The 19,325-nt window shown below is 54.1% G+C and overlaps 1 protein-coding gene across 1 annotated transcript in view; it reads left to right on the top strand.

Moving 5' to 3' along the window:
• The first annotated feature begins 14,660 nt into the window (after positions 1-14,660).
• Positions 14,661-19,325, top strand: part of LOC142905425 (uncharacterized) — a 290,375-nt gene continuing 285,710 nt past the window's right edge. The window contains exon 1 of the mRNA XM_076052048.1: positions 14,661-17,457. Within this exon, the coding sequence (XP_075908163.1) occupies positions 17,077-17,457 (381 nt within the window). The 5' untranslated portion in view covers positions 14,661-17,076. The remainder of the gene's footprint in view (positions 17,458-19,325) is intronic.

Below are 19,325 nucleotides of genomic sequence, written 5' to 3' on the forward strand. Positions count from 1 at the left end.
GGGTACTCATTTGAGGCTGAGTCAACCTAAGGGAGGCCCGGGACCGGTTCAGATAATCGTCACCGGTGTCGGCCGTGAGCGGGAATCGAACCCGGGTCGCCAGGTGTCGTAGCAGCAGCGTAGCGCTAACCGCTGCACCACCGCTCCCCACCACTGTCACCATTCCTTGTAAGAATGTTTCAGCCCTCAACTCGGTCTGTGGCCCTTCCCCAGCCGCCTCCTCCTCCTCCTCCTGACGAGTGCTGCTGGCGGGGAGCGGTGGCGCAGCGCTTAGCGCCCCAAGCAACGACCCCAACGACGGTGATCTGAACCGACCGTGGGCTACCCCTAGGTCCACTCAGCCTCAACTAATTCCTCCCGGTGTTGCGTGTTCAACAAATCACCGAACAACGCTGTGGCGAGGTGTGTGGGGGGTGTGGGGGGTGTCTGGCCACACCGTGGCGGCCTGCACGTGAGCGGTGCGTCCCTTGCTCGCTAACGGCGCCTTGCAGCCTGTTGGAGGCTATACGGGGGAGCTTTGTCTTTGTCGTGGTGTGGTTGGGGGTCTCCTCTGGCCGAGGAGATGGGGCCGCGTGTCTCGAGAGCCTCACCCGCAGGATCTGTCGCAGCTCTCCCCGGCAGCGACAGTGAGTTTGACAGATCTCGGGGACTTAGCAGAACCCCTGCAGGGAGCTTCCTTGCCGTGGTGGGGGGGGCTGTGGTGGGGAGGTGGTGGAGGAGGTGGGGGGGTAGAGACGGTGGTGGTGGTGGTGGTTGTGGTTGTGTTGTTAGTGGCGGTGGGGTTGATGGTGGTAGTGGTGGTGAGTCTGGCAGTGGTGGTGGCAGTGGTGGTGGTGGTGATGGTGGTGGCGGTGGTGGTGGTGGTGGTTGTGTTGTTAGTGGCGGTGGGGTTGATGGTGGTAGTGGTGGTGGTGAGTCTGGCGGTGGTGGTGGTGGTTGTGCTGTCAGTGGCGGTGGGGTTGATGGTGGTAGTAGTGATGGTGGTGGTGATGGTGGTTGTGGTGGTTGTGTTGTTAGTGGCGGTGGGGTTGATGGTGGTAGTGGTGGTGGTGAGTCTGGCAGTGGTGGTGGCGGTGGTGGCGGTGGTGGTGGTGGTGGCGGTGGTGGTTGTGTTGTTAGTGGCGGTGGGGTTGATGGTGGTAGTGGTAGTGAGTCTGGCAGTGGTGGTGGTGGTTGTGTTGTTAGTGGCGGTGGGGTTGATGGTGGTAGTGGTGGTGAGTCTGGCGGTGGTGGTGGTTGTGTTGTTCGTGGCGGTGGGGTTGATGGTGGTGATGGTGAATCTGGCAGTGGTGGTGGTGGTGGTTGTGTTGTCAGTGGCGGTGGTGGTTGTGGTGGTGGTTGTGTTGTTAGTGGCGGTGGGGTTGATGGTGGTAGTGGTGGTGATGGTGAGTCTGGCAGTGGTGGTGGTGGTTGTGTTGTTAGTGGCGGTGGGGTTGATGGTGGTAGTGGTGGTGATGGTGAGTCTGGCAGTGGTGGTGGTGGTTGTGTTGTTAGTGGCGGTGGGGTTGATGGTGGTAGTGGTGGTGAGTCTGGCAGTGGTGCTGATGGTGGTTGTGGTGGTGGTTGTGTTGTTAGTGGCGGTGGGGTTGATGGTGGTGGTGATGGTGAGTGTGGCAGTGGTGGTGGTTGTGTTGTTAGTGGCGGTAGGCTCGATGGTGGTAGTGGTGGTGGTGAGTCTGGCGGTGGTGGGGGTGGTGGTTGTGGTAGTGGTTGTGGTGGTGGTTGTGTTGTTAGTGGCGGTGGGGTTGATGGTGGTAGTGGTGGTGGTGGTGAGTCTGGCGGTGGTGGTTGTGGTGGTGGTTGTGCTGTTAGTGGCAGTAGGCTCGATGGTGGTGGTGGTGAGTCTGGCGGTGGTGGTGGTTGTGGTGGTTGTGTTGTTCGTGGCAGTGGGGTTGATGGTGGTTGTGGTGGTGGTGGTTAGTCTGGCGGTGGTGGGGGTGGTGGTGGTGGTTGTGGTGGTTAGTCTGGCGGTGGTGGGGGTGGTGGTGGTTGTGGTGGTTGTGTTGTTAGTGGCGGTAGGCTCGATGGTGGTAGTGGTGGTGGTGGTTAGTCTGGCGGTGGTGGTGGGGGTGGTGGTGGTTGTGGTGGTTGTGTTGTTAGTGGCGGTAGGCTCGATGGTGGTAGTGGTGGTGGTGAGTCTGGCGGTGGTGGGGGTGGTGGTTGTGGTGGTGGTTGTGTTGTTAGTGGCGGTGAGGTTGATGGTGGTAGTGGTAGTGGTGGTTAATCTGGCGGTGGTGGAGGGAATTGGTGGCGTGGGTGGTTGCGCATAGTGGTGGCTGGTAGTGGTGGTGTGGATGGTGGTGTCGTGTGGCTGTTGTGGTTGTTGTTGTTGTGGTTGTTGTTGTGGTGGTCGTTGTTGTGGTGGTGGTAGTGCAACGGTCAGCGCGCTGCCCTATGGATCCGGCGACCCGAGTTCAATTCCCGCTCACGGCCACCAACACCACCGGTGACGATTGTCTGAATCGGTCTCTGGGGCTCCCCTAAGTCGACTCAGCCTCAAACGAGTACCTGTTGCGGTGTGTAGTAAACATCGCCCCTGGGGAGACAAAGGCGGCCGGGCGTGGTGCTGTCCACCCACATCCACGTGTGTGCCGTGCCGGCGTTGATAGGTGCCGCTAGCTCACAGCACTTGCCCCCCAAATGTTTGTTCAGGCGATACGGGGGCGGTGGGGGGGTCTTTATCTTTGTGCGTTTGGGGAAGAGCGGTGGTGCAGTGGTTAGTGATCAGTGCCGGATTATCCTCTTCGCAAAAGTAGCTACACATGCAGTAGTAGCTACATGTAGTAGCTACACAAGCAGTAGCTACAACACGTGTAGTAGCTACACGTGTAGTAGCTACACATGTAGTAGCTATATCTGTAATAGCTACATAAGTAGTAGCTACACAAGCAGTAGCTACACAAATGTTTGTTCAGGCGATACACATGTAGTAGCTACTACATGTGTAGCTACTGCTTGTGTAGCTACTACTTATGTAGCTATTAGAGATATAGCTACTACATGTGTAGCTACTACTTGTGTAGCTACTGCTTGTGTAGCTACTACTTATGTAGCTATTACAGATATAGCTACTACATGTGTAGCTACTACTTATGTAGCTATTACAGATATAGCTACTACATGTGTAGCTACTACTTATGTAGCTATTAGAGATATAGCTACTACATGTGTAGCTACTGCTTGTGTAGCTACTACTTATGTAGCTATTAGAGATATAGCTACTACATGTGTAGCTACTACTTGTGTAGCTACTGCTTGTGTAGCTACTACTTATGTAGCTATTACAGATGTAGTAGTACACATATGTAGCAGCTACTACATATGTAGTAGTAGCTACTACATTTGTAGTAGCTACACAAATGTAGTAGCTACTACTACATGTGTAGTAGCTACGGGTCCCGCACTTTCAAGGGCCCCGCGCTAAACGCTTTCAAGCGATCAATTCCGGTTCAGTGGTTCCGCACTTGCTCCATCGCTACAGTACTATAACGCCTTCAACTTTTACGAACGACTGGGCGTTTAAGGTTAGCGATTTGTCGTATTATCTGGCTGTATATAGCAAATAAAAAAATACAATTACTTTGCTGTGCAAGTAAAACATTTGTGTGTTTTAATATTTAAGTAGTCTTTATTTATCTATTTATTTCATTTAGGGCCCCTTTGTAACAACATCTCTCTACATGCCCCGTACTCGCTTCATGCGGAGCTAGTGAGCGCGCGTCCGTGTTGATGTCATTGACTCGCACGAATGCATCGGCGCAAACGTCCCCCTCGATGCGCGCAATGTTTCTAAAAAAAAAACTCAAATATGCTTTCAACCACGAAGGATGTAAAGGCGATCCAATTGCCCGAGCCAACATTCGTTGAGAGGTGGAAATGCATCTCGTTCCGTGCCGATGTGCGTGTTCTGTTTACCCGTCCGGACTGGACAACGTGTGAAGAAGAGCTTTACAGCTCATCGGATTCCTCCGGTGTAAGTAAATATTTTGATTCCGTGTGGTTTACCCTGCAGACGCCGCGTGCGACGAGGCTGCTTTGTGTTCTGTAGTTGTACTTTGGCAGGTTCATATTCGCTTCGTTGTTAAGCTAAAATTGTATTATTGTTATTTAGTTTTTGTCTTTTCGATGACCCCAGGTCGCTCTTGCAAACAAGACTCTGTCCTGGTCTCTTGAGTTCTCACTCGGTTACACTCACACACACACGTGTTTACACACACACACGTGTTTACACACACACACACGTGTTTACACACACACACACGTGTTTACACACACACGTGTTTACACACACACATGTTTACACACACACACGTTTACACACACACACAGGTGTTTACACACACACGTGTTTTCACACACACGTGTTTACACACACACGTGTTTACACACACACACGTGTTTACACACACACGTGTTTACACACACGTGTTTACACACACACATGTTTACACACACACACGCTTACACACACACACACACGTTTACACACACACAGGTGTTTAGACACACACACGTGTTTACACACACACGTGTTTACACACACACACACGTTTACACACACACACAGGTGTTTACACACACACACGTGTTTACACACACACATGTGTTCACACACACACACACAGGTGTTTACACGCACACACGTGTTTACACACACACATGTGTTTACACACACACACGTGTTTACACACACACGTGTTTACACACACACGTGTTTACACACACACATATTTACACACACACACGTTTACACACACACACACAGGTGTTTACACACACACGTGTTTACACACACACATGTGTTTACACACACACACAGGTGTTTACACACACACACGTGTTTACACACACACATGTGTTTACACACACACACACGTGTTTACACACACACGTGTTTACACACACACACGTGTAGCGGTTAGCGCTACGCTGCGCTATGAACCTGGCGACCCGGCTTCGATTCCCGCTGGGAGAAATCGGTCCGGAGCGTTCCGTCTCGTCCACGCGCGGCTTCGAAGGCGCTCGCCGCCGGCTCGGCGTGGACGAGTGGCGGCCGCGGTGAAACTCACCACCCCCCCACCACCACCCCCCCACCACCACCACCCACCACCCCCCCCCCCCCCCCCACTCTGGTGAGAGAGGCTGTACAACCACAACAACATCAATAACAACAACAATAACAACAACAACAAAATGTGCAAACTCGCCACTTGAAATCACGCGCAATCCGAGTTGGTTCATACATTCAGGTCCGCTTCGAAATTCCCCATCACTCCATCACTCCTCCACCCCATCTCCTCCTCCTCCTCCTCCACCCCATCTCCTCCTCCTTTTTGTTTTGGTGTGTTGCCTGCTGGTGCTGCACGTTTTGTTTTGCTGCCTTCCGCGTATTGCCCATCGCGATCCGAGGATGGCAATGGGCAGGAGGTCATTGTTTGACTTGTCATTGTTTGCTAATGGTCATCATCATTATTATTCTTCTTTGGTTCTTTCGGTAAAGTCACCACGTAGAATGAGAATAAAATAATAAATTGATAAAATAAAATAACGCAATAATATTCTCACGACGTTTCGGCCACAACACAAGCGGCCTTCATCAGGTGAAGGGGACGAGACTGTCTGGAGGACAGCGCTGGAGTGAAAAAGCCACGCTCAGATCACGACCTTTAAGCTGTGTGAGAAGAAACAAAGCGCCTTGACAAAGGAATTAGCCTAGAATTTAGCATTGAAATACCCGAGTGATTAGCTTGTGACTGGTCACAGAAATGGCTATGTTCAAGTTAAAGCATACACATCCACAGAGGCACCCCTTGACAAAGGAATTCTATTCCAATTCCTTTGTCAAGGCGCTTTGTTTCTTCACACAGCTTAAAGGTCGCGATCTGAGCGTGGCTTTTTCACTCCAGCGCTGTCCTCCAGACAGTCTCGTTCCTTCACCTGATGAAGGCCGCTTGTGTTGTGGTCGAAACGTCGTGAGAATATTATTGTGTTATTTTATTTTATCAATTTATTATTTTATTCTCATTCTACGTGGTGACTTTACCGAAAGAACCAAAGAAGATGAATCCTTGCAGTCACGAAAGCTTTAAATCTAAATCATCATCGTTATTATTATTAGGGTTAAATAAGCAGCACGTGGAGACGCGCCGCCACGCTCCGTGTGTGAAGGCTCGCAGCGGCCAAGGGTGACGCAACAAACCCCCCAGAGGCCACTTCGCCTCGGGGGCAGCGGGGGGGGGCAGCGAGGGGGGGGGCAGTGAGGGGGGGCAGCGGGGGATGGTAGTGGTGGTGGGGGTGGATTTATTTGGTTCAACACGGATTCCGCTTCCACTTAAGAGGGCCCCTTCGCTCACAAAGCCCCCCCCCCGCCCCCTGCACGCACACCCCCCCACCCCATCCGCTCCCCCCCCTGCCCCCCACCCCATCCCCCCCTGCCCCCCCCGCCCCTCCCAAGTTTTCTCGCTACAGCAGCGACTTTCATACCCAGCACGCTTTGCTTAAGTGGCCAAAACGAAATCACTTCAGCTGCGATGGCTTCTTGGGTACGGTTCCTCCGGTACGGTGCGTGGGCACGTGTGTGTGTGTGTACACGTGTGTGTGTGTGTCCATGTGTGTGTGTGTGTGTCCATGTGTGTGTGTGTGCACGTGTGTGTGTCCACGTGTGTGCGTGTGTGTGTGTGTCCACGTGTGTGTGTGTGTCCATGTGTGTGTGTCCACGTGTGTGTGTGTCCACGTGTGTGTGTGTGTCCACGTGTGTGTGTATGTGCACGTGTGTGTTCACGTGTGTGTGTGCACGTGTGTGTGTGTCCATGTGTGTGTGTGTCCGTGTGTGTGTGTGTGCACGTGTGTGTGTGTGTGCACGTGTGTGTTCACGTGTGTGTGTGCACGTGTGTGTGTGTCCATGTGTGTGTGTGTCCGTGTGTGTGTGTGTGCACGTGTGTGTGTGCACGTGTGTGTTCACGTGTGTGTGTGCACGTGTGTGTGTGTCCATGTGTGTGTGTGTCCATGTGTGTGTGTGTGCACGTGTGTGTGTGTCCAGGTGCTCGCTAACAGCACTGCTCGCTAACAGCACTTGCCCAGGTGCTCGCTAACAGCACTGCTCGCTAACAGCACTTGCCCCTACAGTCTGTTAAGGCTATATGGGGGATCTTTGTGTGTCCACGTGTGTGTGTGTGCACGTGTGTGTGTGTCCACGTGTGTGTGTGTGCACGTGTGTGTTCACGTGTGTGTGTGTGCACGTGTGTGCGTGTGTCCACGTGTGTGTGTGTGCACGTGTGTGTGTGTGCACGTGTGCGTGTGTCCACGTGTGTGTGTGCACGTGTGTGTCCACGTGTGTGTGTGTGTGTCCACGTGTGTGTGTGCACGTGTGTGTTCACGTGTGTGTGTGCACGTGTGTGTGCACGTGTGTGTGTCCACGTGTGTGTGTGTGTGTGTCTACGTGTGTGTGTGTGTCCGCGTGTGTGTGTGTGTGTGTGTCCGCGTGTGTGTGTGTACACGTGTGTGTGTGTCCACGTGTGTGTGTGTCCACGTGTGTGTGTGTGTGTCTACGTGTGTGTGTGTGTCCGCGTGTGTGTGTGTGTGTCCGCGTGTGTGTGTCCACGTGTGTGTGTGTGTGTCCACGTGTGTGTGTGCACGTGTGTGTTCACGTGTGTGTGTGCACGTGTGTGTGCACGTGTGTGTGTCCACGTGTGTGTGTGTGTGTGTCTACGTGTGTGTGTGTGTCCGCGTGTGTGTGTGTGTGTGTCCGCGTGTGTGTGTGTACACGTGTGTGTGTGTCCACGTGTGTGTGTGTCCACGTGTGTGTGTGTCTACGTGTGTGTGTGTGTCCGCGTGTGTGTGTGTGTGTCCGCGTGTGTGTGTCCACGTGTGTGTGTGTCCACGTGTGTGTGTGTCCACGTGTGTGTGTGTGTGTGTCCACGTGTGTGTGTGTCCACGTGTGTGTGTGTCCACGTGTGTGTGTGTGTGTGTCCACGTGTGTGTGTGTCCGCGTGTGTGTGTGTCCACGTGTGTTTATGTACCTAAGGTGGGGAGCGATAGTGTAGCGGTTAGCGCTACGCTGTGCTACGAACCCGGCGTCCCGAGTTCGATTCCCGCTCACGGCCAACACCACCATTGACGGATTATCTAAACCGATCCTGGGCCTCCCCGAGGTCGACTCAGCCTGAAATGAGTACCTGGTGCGGTGTGTAAACATCGCCACTGGAGAGACAAAGGCGGTCGGGCGTGATGCTGGCCGCCCACCCCCTCGTGTACCGTTCCGGCCTTCATAGGTGCTCGCTAACAGCACTTGCCCCTACAGTCTGTTAAGGCTATACGGGGGATCTTTGTGTGTCCACGTATGTGTCCACGTGTGTGTGTGTACACAGTTGTGTGTGTATGTTTGCGTGTGTGGGGAGCGGTGGCGCAGTGGTTAGCGCGCTGTGCTGCAAACCCGGCATCTCGAGTTCGATTCCCGCTCACGACCACCAACACCGACCACCATCGTGTGCCGTGCCGGCCTTCCCAGGTGCTTACTCGCTAACAGCACTTGCCCCAACAGTCTGTTCAGGCTATACGGGGGATCTTTATCTGTTGTGTCTGTGCATGAGCGTCTGGGGAGCGGTGGCGCAGCGGTTAGCGCATTGCGCTACGAAACCGACGCTTCCCACGCGACTGATAACTCAGACCAAAACGCGTAAAGCATCAGCGCTGGGGAGACAAAGGCGGCCGGGCGTGGCTGTGGCCACACTCCCACCTCGTGCACCGGGCATAATTGCTCACCAACAGCACGTGCCCCATTCGTCTGTGCAGCTTATATGGAGGGGGATCTTTCGCTGGCTACATATGTGTGTGTGTGTGTCCACGTGTGTGTGTGTGCGTGTTGTTGAAGAGCGGTGGCGCAGCGGTGAGCGCACTGCGCTATGTAACCCCCTCCCACACACGCGACTGGATCCCGAACACGGCTAACGTCAGTGGCGAGCGACATCCGAATAGCCGACCTCCACTGACCCGCGTGGTGAAGTATGGTCAAACAAGCCTCGTGCCTGACGTGTTGTGGGGGATGCCTTCATCCGGTTTGTAGACCCATATAGAGACCCATAGACTCACACAGAGACCCATCGACTCACATAGAGACCCATAGACTCACACAGAGACCCATCGACTCACGCAGAGACACAGACTCACGCAGAGACCCATAGGCTCACACAGAGACCCATAGACTCACACGGAGACCCATAGACTCGCACAGAGACCCATAGACTCACACAGAGACCCACAGACTCACACAGAGACCCACATACTCACACGGAGACCCATAGACTCACACAGAGACCCACAGACTCATCACACAGAGACCCATAGACTCATCACACAGAGACCCATAGACTCACACAGAGCCCATACACTCACACAGAGACCCATAGACTCATCACACAGAGACCCATATACTCACACAGAGACCCATAGACTCACACAGAGACCCATAGACTCACACAGCGACCCATAGACTCACACAGAGACCCATAGACTCATCGCACAGAGACCCATAGACTCACACAGAGACCCATAGACTCATCACACAGAGACCCATAGACTCACACAGAGACCCACAGACTCATCACACAGAGACCCATAGACTCACACAGAGACCCATAGACTCATCACACAGAGACCCATAGACTCACACAGAGACCCATAGACTCATCACACAAAGACCCATAGACTCACACAGAGACCCACAGACTCATCACACAGAGACCCATAGACTCATACAGAGACCCATAGACTCACACAGAGACCCATAGACTCATCACACAGAGACCCATAGACTCACACAGAGACCCATAGACTCACACAGAGACCCATAGACTCACACAGAGACCCATAGACTCATCACACAGAGACCCACAGACTCATCACACAGAGACCCATAGACTCACACAGAGACCCATAGACTCACACAGAGACCCATAGACTCACACAGAGACCCATAGACTCATCACACAGAGACCCACAGACTCATCACACAGAGACCCATAGACTCATCACAGAGACCCATAGTTTGTCGTCCTTCCCCTGCACCTCCGATTAACTACGGTTGGCTACGTACGGTGCGAAGGAAGTTCAACGTACGTACATACAGATCGTGGCTGATGATTATTTTTGGTTGTCGAATGACCAATTCATAACTTATTATGACAATCGCTGATGATGATGATGCTGGTGATTGCTGGAGGATGATGATTATCGAGGGTGGTGTTAATGGTCGTGGCCGGTTGCGATTGAATTAATTTGAGCTGACGACACCGACAGGGGTGAGTTCCTTCTCAAATGAGCATTGCGGTGGTGTTCATTTCCACGTTCCTATGGCGGGGGCGGGGGCGACTCTCACCATAGGACAACAACTGCATTGACGTTTCCCACAACGCGGTACACTCTTTGTTATCGACCCGGAGCGACGACGACGACGACGACGATGATGATGATGACGACGACGACGATGACGATGATGATGACGACGATGATGACGACGACGATGATGATGACGATGATGACGACGATGATGACGACGACGATGATGATGACGACGACGATGATGATGACGACGACGACGACGATGATGATGATGACGACGATGACGACGACGACGATGATGATGACGACGACGATGATGACGACGATGATGATGACGACGACGATGATGACGACGATGATGATGATGACGATGATGACGATGATGATGATGACGACGATGATGACGATGATGATGAGGATGATGATGACGACGATGATAACGATGATGATGACGATGATGACGACGACGACGACGATGAAATGGAACCTCGTAATCTACCGACTGCGAGCTGCTCGCTCTTCCGGCTGAGCCACCGGGGCCGGTCACGTGATCATGATGAAGAGGATGCTGAAGAGGGGGATGACAAAATGAGTGGTCAAGAAGCTCCTTCCACTCCTCCGACCCCTGCCTAACCCCAGCCCTACCCTAACCTCCCTCCCTCCCTCCCCACCCTGCTTTTACACTGCCACCCCCCACCCCCCCAGCTGATGAGATCCCGAGATAACCCTCCAACCCCACCGCCCCCATCTCAGCTGACGGCGCGGACAGGCTCAGGAGGAGTTGCCTCGCTTACAAGAGTCAGAGACTCCACCACCACCGCTCTGATAACGGATAAGCCCTCCCTACCCCCTCCCCCCACCCCCCTTCCCTCTCCCTCATTCCCTCCCCTCTCCCTCCCCCCACCCCCCTTTCCCCCTCCCTCCCCCTCCCTCCCCCCTTCCCTCCCCCCTCCCTCCCCTCTCCCTCCCTCCCTCCCTCCCCCCTCCCTCCATCCCTCCCTCCCTCATTCCCTCCCTCCCCCCACCCCCCTTCCCCCCTCCCTCCCTCCCCCCTCCCTCCCCTCTCCCTCCCTCCCTCCCTCATCCCCTCCCTCATCCCCTCCCTCCCCCCTCCCTCCCTCCCTCATCTCTCCCCCCTCCCTCATCCCCTCCCTCATCCCCTCCCTCCCCCCGTCTCTCCCTCCTGCCTCTCTCCTTCCCCCCATCCCTGTGACCCCCCCCGCCCCCCACCACCACCACCACCACCAGTCTCGTACGCGAGTGCCAACTCATCCACAGGGTGCTACAGGAGAGGTGAGTTCGGGCTTCCACGGATTTCTTTTTCTCTTGCCGCATTTATTTATGTTTCGGGGTGCCTCTCCTTTAACAAGGGAGACTGTGGGGTGAGGCGAGATGGGAGGGTTTAGGGCATCCACTGATTTCTTATCGGTGCTTGTTCCTACTTACTAAAAGTGGAGCTACGTAGGTGGAGGGAGGGAGGGAAGGAGGGAGAGAGAGAGAGATGGTTAAAGTAACGGCATCTGCAGATTTCTTTCGTGCGGTTCTCTCTTGTGTGGAACAGTGCCGAGGGAGAGTCGCGGATGCCGGATCCCTCCGCAGGGATGGTTGGAACTGCCACGGATTTATTTTTTCCGTAAAGAGAGAGGGGAGGGGGGGGGGGTAGGTTAGGGCTTCCACGGATTTTTTTTCCCGTAAAGCGAGGGGGGTAGGTTTGGGCTTCCACGGATTTTTTTCCCATAAAGAGAGGGGGGAGGGGGGGTAGGTTAGGGCTTCCACGGATTTTTTTCCCCGTAAAGAGAGGGGGGGTAGGTGAGGGCTTCCACGGATTTTTTTTCCCATAAAGAGAGGGGGGGTAGGTTAGGGCTTCCACGGATTTTTTTTTTCCCGTAAAGAGAGGGGGGGTAGGTGAGGGCTTCCACGGATTTTTTTCCCATAAAGAGAGGGGAGGGGGGGGGTTAGGGCTTCCACGGATTTTTTTTCTTCCACGGATTTTTTTTTCCCATAAAGAGAGGGGAGGGGGGGGGTTAGGGCTTCCACGGATTTTTTTTCTTCCACGGATTTTTTTTTCCCATAAAGAGAGGGGAGGGGGGGTTAGGGCTTCCACGGATTTTTTCCCCATAAAGAGAGGGGGGAGGGAGGGGGGGTTAGGGCTTCCACGGATTTTTTTTCCCATAAAGAGAGGGGGGGAGGGGGTTGGTTTGGGCTTCCACGGATTTTTCTTATTCGTGGGGGTCTTCTTGTTGTCGGGGTGCGGCAGTTGCGTTGTCGGATTCTCGATCGCCTTTACAAGGAGAGAGAGAGAGAGGCGACACTTCTCCGCCCACAGTTCCCGCTGTTGTCGCCGCAACTCGGCCTGCTTTGTGTTTCGGGGCTTCCGCGGATTTTTTTTTGGATCTGATCCTCGTGAAGAAGAAGGCTGCGGATGGATGGGTCTCGTTAATGACTTCCGGAGATGCATTCCTTGATGATGTACGCCCCGCCCCATATGAGGGTTAGATCTATGCCTTCCGCGGATTTCGCTTATTCGTGGATAAACTTCGACGAGAGAGTGTCCGCTGTTATTCCTACGAAACTAAACGAATATGTTTTTGTTTAATTTTTGCACCAGGTAAGGGCACACTGAGAAATGTTGCGCTTAACTTTTACAGAGGGTAGCCTGTCCACGAACGATTGCTCAACGAATAGGCTCATCGTCGTCACATGGAGCATCGCGGCTAGCCGCTTACTCGAGACGCGTGATGTCGATTTCTGAATGCGGAGGGGGAAAAAACCCCCCCAGAGGACCCGGAAAAAAACGCCACGTGGCCACGGGGGAGAGAGAGAGAGAGACACTCCGAGAGAGTTAACATCTCATAGCCACCGTGATGATGATGATGATGAGAGAGAGAGAGACACTCCGAGAGAGTTAACATCTCATAGCCACCGTGATGATGATGATGAGAGAGAGAGAGACACTCCGAGAGAGTTAACATCTCATAGCCACCGTGATGATGATTATGAGAGAGAGAGAAACTACAAATATACAGCAGCAGGTGTCAGGGTCGGGATCGAACCCACGATCTCCTGCGTGCCAGGCGAGATAGTTCACATATCCTAGCCACCGTGATGATGAAGAGAGAGAGACACGCAAACTCCAAATATACAGCAGCAGGCATCGTCAGGGTCGGGATCGAACCCACGACTTCTTGTACACCAGGCGAGGTAGTCAACATATCATAGCCACCGTGATGATGAGAGAGAGAGAGAGAGAAACTGCAAATCTACAGCAGGCGTCAGGTTCGGGATCGAACCCACGACCTCCTGTATACCAGGCGAGGTAGTTAACATCTTCTAGCCACCGTGATGATGATGAGAGTGAGACACGCAAACTCCAAATATACAGCAGCAGGCATCGTCAGGGTCGGGATTGAACCCACGACCTCCTGTACACCAGGCGAGGTAGTTAACATCTCCTAGCCACCGTGATGATGATGAGAGAGACACGCAAACTCCAAATATACAGCAGCAGGCATCGTCAGGGTTGGGATCGAACCCACGATCCCCTGCGTGCCAGGCGCAATATTAAACAATCACGCCACAGTGGCGCCCAAGTGAGGTCTAGGGCTTCCACGGATTTCTTATGACGTCGATATCCCTCGATAACAGAGTGAGAGTTAGGCACAGGGCTACCACTGATGTCTCACCCGTGGATCTAGGGAGGGTCATCGGGGGCCTTCCACGGATATCCCCCTACCCCCCCCCTCCCCTTGGCTTTTCTTCCTTGAGAAGGGAGCGGTGGCGTCGGGAAGAGGGGGTGGAGGTGGTGGTGGGTGGGGTGGAGGTGGTGGTGGGTGGGGTGGAGGTGGTGGTGGGTGGGGTGGAGGTGGTGGTGGGTGGGGTGGAGGTGGTGGTGGGTGGGGTGGAGGTGGTGGTGGGTGGGGTGTTGGGGTAGGGGGTGATGCAGGAGGAGGAGGAGGGGGGTGCGTGGAGCACACGGGGTCCCTTTAAACGCTAAAGACAAACTTCACCGCCCCTCCCCCCCCCCCTACTTCACCGCCCCTCCCCCCGTCCTCAGCTATCCGCTGCTTCTGCTTCAGCTTCGCTTCATTCAGCACTCGACACGCGGACAGCAGCGGCGGCGGCAGCGGCGGCGGCGGCAGTAACAGTCGCAGCAGCAACAATCACGGGCAGTCGCAGTAGCAACAGTCGCAGCAGCAACAATCACGGGCAGTCGCAGTAGCAACAGTCGCAGCAGCAACAATCACGGGCAGTCGCAGTAGCAACAGTCGCAGCAGCAACAATCACGGGCAGTCGCAGTAGCAACAGTCGCAGCAGCAACAGTCACGGGCAGTCGCAGCAGCAACAGTCGCAACAGCAGCAAGAGGGCATCGTTAGGAGGCGGCTGTCCGCTGCTCGCTGTTCGTAGCGAGGGGTCGTGAATCCGCGCCGCGTTCGTTGGGCGAGCGGCGATGACTTCACGCACGCGCGGCCGTGCGCGTGCGTGTCTCCTACAGGTGTAGAGGGTAGGGGGGGTTGGTTGGTTGGTGCTGGTGCGCGCGTGTGCGATCCTGCGTTGACGATAGCTTCACGTGCGCGTGATTTGCTCATCGCGATACTCGAGCGCCTGGAAATTAGTTCGTTGAAGGCTTCTTTAAAAAAACAAAACAAAAATTGACATTTTTTTTCATTTGATCGTATTTTATTTTTGGTTTTTGCGGTTGTGATATCCGCGAAGAAAGAGGGTGCGATCGGTCGGTGTGGATTCGAAATTCGCTCGTTCGTTCGAGCGTCAATCATTGGCACGAACAGCGGTCGATACCTCCCGAGGCGAATGCTGTAGCCGATAGCCAAAAAGCAAGGACGCCCTGCATCGCAGAATTTGTTCATCGTGAGAGATATCCGTGCAACAACAACGCCACCACCACCACATTCGATTTATGAAGTTAGTTTTTCACGAGCGAACCACACCCACACGTGCACCGCGCAGATATTCATTCGATTCATCACACACACACACATCTATCACGCACACACACATATATATCACACACACACACATCTATTACGCACAGACACACATATCATACACACACACACACATCTATTACGCACAGACACACATATATCACACACGCAACAGAAACACACATGTATCACACATCTTCTATCTGAACGTATGCACGTGTCTACATACGTGCACATGCGACACATGTGAAGAGTAATTGTTTTTTTATATATATAAAATTACACGTGTGCATAACTTGCACGATTACAATCATGTACACACGCACAACGCACCTGTGTATTGTTACATAGGAGGGCGCATTCCGCTGTGTACATACACACGCGCGCATTGCTACGCGTGCGACAGCACAGAGCGTGTACTTAGCAGGGTACACGGAAGGTAGTCGCGTTGCCACAGTTTCAGAGTACACACACACTCACACACGTAGACACACGTAGAGACAACGGCACACACGCACTCACACGCGTAGAGACACGCACACACTCACACACACGTAGAGACACACAATCACACACGCGTAGAGACACACACACACTCACACACACAGTACAGACACACTCACACACGTAGAGACACAATTACACATTCACGCACAGACACTGCATTCTGCAGTAATAGTAACGCACGTACGATTTGTACGTATATACATCACGGTGCTTAAAGGAGCGTGTTGGACTCAGAGCACACACCACGTGTGTGTGTGTGAAGTGTACATTATACACACACACCACGTGTGTGTGTGAAGTGTACATTATACACACACACAAACACACCACGTGTGTGTGTGAAGTGTACATTATATACACAAACACACACCACGTGTGTGTGTGAAGTGTACATTATACACACACACAAACACACCACGTGTGTGTGTGTGTGAAGTGTACATTATACACACACACACAAACACACACCACGTGTGTGTGTGAAGTGTGCATTATACACACACACAAACACACACCACGTGTGTGTGTGAAGTGTGCAGTATATACACACACACACACCACGTGTGTGAAGTGTGCAGTATACACACACACACAAACACACACCACGTGTGTGTGAAGTGTGCAGTATACACACACACACAAACACACACCACGTGTGTGTGAAGTGTGCAGTATACACACACACACACAAACACGCGCCACGTGTGTGTGTGTGAGGTGTACATTATACACACACACAAGTACGCACCACGTGTATGTGAAGTGTGCATTATACACACACACACACCACGTGTGTGTGAAGTGTGCATTATACACACACACGCGCGCTGCATAGGTGTGTAATATACTATAGCTTACACACATTGCACGGATATACACACACATACTAGCAAACACACACACACGCTAGCATCGGTACACACTACACTCATACAATACACAGGTACACACTGCACACACACACACTACACAGGTACACACACACACACGCTACACAAGTCCACACACACACGCGCTACACAGGTACACACACACACACGTGCTACACAGGTACACACACACGCGCGCTACACAGATACATACACACACACACGCGCGCTACACAGGTACACGCTACACAGGTACACACTGCACAGCTACACACTGCACACAGGCGCAGCCTAACACACCGACGAAGGTGATCTCAAACCGTTGGCAAATCAACAAGAACAACAAGAACAACAACAACAACAACAACTTCATCATCAACAACAACATCGTCCTCGTCGTCGCCGGCGGCGGCGGCAAGCGATGGCGTTCCCGCAACTCGGCTTCCAATATCTGGCGAGCTCCTCGCCAGCGATGAGCGTCGCCGACTCGACGGGAGGACTCCACCAGCCTCGCATCGCCACGCACGCGTCCCCAGCCGCAGCTGCCGCAGCTGCCGCTGCTGCTGCTGCTTGTGCTGCTGCTGCTGGTGGTGCTGGAGGTGGTGGAGGTGGTGGAGGTGCTGGTGGTGGTGCTGGCGGTGCTTCCAGCGGGAGCTCCATCAGCCACGTGGCCGCTGCCACCGCAGCATCCCTCCTGGGTCTCTACTCCTCCTCCTCCTCCTCCACGTACGGCAGCCTCGGCTACGCGGCGGCGTTCCTCCCCTACCCGGCAGCTGACATCGCCGCGGTGTACGCGCAGCTGGTGAGTGGTGGCCTCGGGGTGGCCTCGGTGTGGCCTCGGGGTGGCCTCGGGGTGGTCTCGGTGTGGCCTCGGGGTGGCCCTCGGGGTGGTCTCGGTGTGGCCTCGGGGTGGCCTCGGTGTGGCCTCGGGGTGGCCCTCGGTGTGGCCTCGGGGTGGCCTCGGAGTGGCCTCGGGGTGGCCCTCGGGGTGGTCTCGGGGTGGTCTCGGGGTAGACTCGGGGTGGCCCTCGGGGTGGCCTCGGGGTGGCCTCGGGGTGGCCTCGGGGTGGCCCTCGGGGTGGTTTCGGTGTGGCCTCGGGGTGGCCTCGGTCTGGCCTCGAGGTGGCCCTCGGGGTGGCCTCGGGGTGGCCCTCGGGGTGGCCCTCGGGGTGGCCTCGGAGTGGCCTCGGGGTGGCCCTTGGGGTGGCCTCGGGGTAGCCTCGGGGTGGCCTCGGTAGTGCCGCTAGCGAGCGGAGTGTCCCGCGCCAAGCTCCCCCACCCCCCCGCCCAATCGCTCCTCTGGCCCCCCTCGCTCCCATCCGATTTTGTCCACGGCCGCTCTGGATGTTGGTGAGCGCTAGACCGTGGGCTCCGCGGTGCCTACGAGATGTTAACTACCTCGCCCGGTATACAGGATGTCGTGGGTTCGATCGCGACCCTGACCATGCCTGCTGCTGCTGTATATTTGGAGTTTGCGTGTCTCTCTCTCATCATCATCATCATCATCACGGTGGCTACGAGATGTTAACTACCTCACCCGGTATACAGGAAGTCGTGGGTTCGATCCCGACCCTGACGATGCCTGCTGCTGTATATTTGGAGTTTGCGTTTCTCTCTCTCTCATCATCATCACGGTGGCTAGGAGATGTTAACTACCTCGCCTGCTATACAGGAGGTCGTGGGTTCGATCCCGACCCTGACGATGCCTGCTGCTGTATATTTGGAGTCTGCGTGTCTCTCTCTCATTATCATCATCACGGTGGCTAGGAGATGTTAACTACCTCGCCCGGTATACAGGAGGTCGTGTGTTCGATGCTGACCCTTACGATGCCTGCTGCTGCTGTATATTTGGAGTCTGCGGTGTCTCTCTCTCCCCGTGGTCGTGTGGATTGTTCTCCGGGTCCCTCCGATTTTTCCATTCCACATTTAGCATCAGCATCGCTCGTTTCGAGTGCTTGCCTGCTGCTGTGGATGTCCACACGACGAGCCACTTCGATGAGCTCTCGTTTGTGGCCAGGTCGCCTCTGAATAAGAGCTACACGTACATATATATGACTTCAGTGAGTCTTGCCTGGTAACATTAACGTAACAAGAAAACTAATTTATAGTTATAATTTATACTCGGTGGCTGAGCGCATGGCCAAAGGGTCCAAGTAAAAACGTCAGGCGGCCAGCAACAGGCAGCACGATAAGAGCGTGTAATAGATACAAGTATGTAGTAGACACGCGTAATGGTTTTGAGTGCGTTAAGGAGTGTTTGTTGAATGAATGAGCGAGGCTGTTTGTGATAAGAGCTCGAGGTGGGGAGGGGAGGGAATTCCAAAGTTGAGCAGGGGAAGAAGTGGAAAGAGAAGTGTGGTGAGCTGCGGCGTGGTGAGTGTGTGGGTGAGTGTGGGTGAGTGTGGGTGAGTGAGTGTGTGTGTGGGTGAGTGTGTGAGTGAGTGAGTGTGTGTGTGGGTGAGTGTGTGTGCGGGTGAGTGTGTGTGTGAGTGTGTGTGTGGGTGAGTGTGTGTGTGGGTGAGTGTGTGAGTGGGTGAGTGTGTGGGTGAGTGTGGGTGAGTGTGGGTGAGTGTGGGTGAGTGTGTGGGTGAGTGAGTGAGTGTGTGGGTGAGTGTGGGTGAGTGTGTGGGTGAGTGAGTATGTGTGTGGGTGAGTGTGTGGGTGAGTGTG

This window comes from Petromyzon marinus, chromosome 54, assembly GCF_048934315.1.
Source record: "Petromyzon marinus isolate PM22_M1 ecotype Great Lakes invasive population chromosome 54, UKy_Petmar_22M1.pri1.0, whole genome shotgun sequence".
Classification (NCBI taxonomy): Eukaryota; Metazoa; Chordata; class Hyperoartia; order Petromyzontiformes; family Petromyzontidae; genus Petromyzon; species Petromyzon marinus.